This window comes from Penaeus japonicus, unplaced genomic scaffold (assembly GCF_977035675.1).
Source record: "Penaeus japonicus unplaced genomic scaffold, GWHDUDI00000001_assembly GWHDUDI00000033, whole genome shotgun sequence".
In the NCBI taxonomy this organism is placed as follows: Eukaryota; Metazoa; Arthropoda; class Malacostraca; order Decapoda; family Penaeidae; genus Penaeus; species Penaeus japonicus.
Genome location: NW_028234435.1, coordinates 24,517,839 through 24,520,338, shown reverse-complemented (window position 1 = coordinate 24,520,338; position 2,500 = coordinate 24,517,839). Strand labels below are relative to the sequence as shown.

Here is a 2,500-nt window from a genome sequence, read left to right as displayed (position 1 = left end):
TCTCAGCTGAAAGAAACACATCAATGTACGTTTTGTGTTTCACAAAGTACAGCGGTATTTACATCAACCTAGAAACTATATCGGGAAAACAAACAGATATTTTTCTCGATACCTTACTTCTTAATGAATTTCCTATTAATTTTACTTACCCTAACAATTTTATAGATTTCGAAGATCATCAGTATTATTATCAAGACCGTTATAATCCAGCTCAGCACGTTAGCAGGATGGCCTTGTTCCTTCAAGTAAGTTACGACATCCGGTCCGACGGTGAAATTAACACACACCATCTCCTGAGTGATCGGCAAGGAAAACTTTGTTGCCATTAACGCCCAGTCCCTGCAAATGAAGGCAACGAGAGAAACCTATAGGCCTAAACAGCGGCAGTTGAAATTATTCACATTGTATACCAGCAATTTTTCTTTGTGTCAAGACTCTTATTCTATTATGGCTTGATATAAGTTCGCATTGAATAACTATAAGTCGTAGTTGCAAGCATGTAGATACAATAACAAATACACACATCTGCAAACACACACACACACACACACACACACACACACACACATATATATATATATATATATATATATATATATATATATATATATAGAGAGAGAGAGAGAGAGAGAGAGAGAGAGAGAGATCTATAAATATATAGATATATAGATATAGATATATAATATTGGCACTTCATGCATGTCCTGAAAATAACATATAGCACTTCTTATACCAAGATGTTTTTGGGTTCAAACAACGCAAGTATACTTAATGTATCTGACATATGAATACTTGATACCTAAGAACTTACAGTGAAATTGAATTGAAGACTGAGAGCAACACTGCCAACAGCAGAGCAAAAGTGACAGATAGGTAGTGCCCATATCTGACATACTTCTCCCATTTGTAGTTGAGCCAACAGGTCACCACCGGATGGTTGACAAGATCCTCTCGACCATAGCGAACCATCCAGGACAGCACGTGGTCTCTTTGCCAAGCATGGTCCACCTTCTCCTCGAGGCGCACATCCGGCTTAAGCTGACCGTTTTCACTAATTACTTTCTGGTATGCTGTCTCGGTTGGGGTCAAACTAGGCTCTTTATCTTGGTATGAGTCGTCTGGGTGATGATTGATTCACATGAAATCGTGGCAAAAGATAGATTATGAAAATGATGATAATGTTAAATTACTTCATCTTGTCTTCCTAAAGAAGGATACAACTATGCAAAAACAGCGGCGAAGGCTTTTACTTTTGCTGTTAAAAATGTACTGGGAGCATCAATATGTGATTTTCTAAAACATACTAATATTAGGTTCAGACGAAGAGTCAGCTTCGTTTTATCAAAACATGTTAATCAGGAATTTGTGCAAACGATTCCAATGATACTTGATGAAGCTTGTCTTACCAAATGGAATGTACACTTCGTCCAGGAGATGCACAATGAGTTTGCTCTCTTCCTCGGCCTCGTGTTCACGGACGGGACTGCAGGCGTCCAGCACCTTCTGTGCGAGGAGAGGCAAGTGTTGCACCAAAAGCCTAAAGTTGTTGTTCTGACTGTAGTGGGAGTCTCCAGGATTACGTTGAGGGAGTAAGCATTCCTCACCAAATCTACTGTCAAGAATAGTCGAAACCATCTGGCTAAAAAGGGGAAAAAATCGATTACTAATAATAATTATAGTTAATACTAGTTATCAAATACAATATATAAAGCAACATTTCTAATGATAATAGTGAGAAACACCGAAATCATGTCAGAATCATGCTCTGAATTTATACCTGCTTTATTGTAGGGAGTCAAAGGATAATTTTTTTTTTTTTTTTTTTTTTTTGTAAACGCCACTTAGGAAACAACCAATTTTGTAAAGGAGAGCAATGTTAGTCGTACCTATTTCCTGCATATATTTGGTCGCGGAGAATTGCTTGAATGTCTATGTCTATCGTGGGATGGCGGTATTTGCCTTGCACATTCTCCGACAAAAGCAGGAACGTGAAAATATCTTGATACCCCTTCTCATATGCCATCTTAACAGCACTCGGAATGTTGCGACTCGAGATCCAGATATCTGTGTGAGATACCATCAACACTTTGCAACATTCCAGGGATTTCTTCTCCACAGCATTATGCAAGGGAGTTTTCTCTTCTCCGTTTCTCTTGTTAACCACTGAGGGTTGCCTCTTCACTATGCCCTGGCAACACGCAGCCTTGCCATTCATTGCAGCCAGATGAAGCGGCGTGTTCTGGTTACTGTCTTCTTCAGCAGGCGAGGCCCTGCGACTTATAAGGATTTCGCAACATTTCTCTTGTCCTGCTTTTGCTGCCAAGTGCAATGGAGTCATGAGGTCTTTGTTCCTTGAGTTCACCTTCACAGATTTCGCGAGTAAGTCGCAGATGTCGGATAGGCCGTTCTCAGCAGCCATGTGGAGGGCAGTGCCATGACACCCACAAGTAAAGTTACCATCTGCTCCGCGCTTCAATAGAATCTTGCAAGCTTCATCATG

General features: G+C 40.0%; 1 protein-coding gene across 1 annotated transcript in view; it reads right to left on the bottom strand.

The window, feature by feature from the left end:
- The window catches only part of LOC147467850 (uncharacterized), a 5,805-nt gene that overhangs the window by 1,267 nt on the left and 2,038 nt on the right, over positions 1-2,500 (bottom strand). Inside the window, 5 exon segments of the mRNA XM_086530613.1 lie at positions 1-6; positions 150-339; positions 812-1,118; positions 1,407-1,639; positions 1,887-2,500. The exon segment at positions 1-6 is cut by the window's left edge and continues 108 nt beyond it; the exon segment at positions 1,887-2,500 is cut by the window's right edge and continues 982 nt beyond it. Of these exon segments, the coding sequence (XP_086386739.1) occupies positions 1-6; positions 150-339; positions 812-1,118; positions 1,407-1,639; positions 1,887-2,500 (1,350 nt within the window).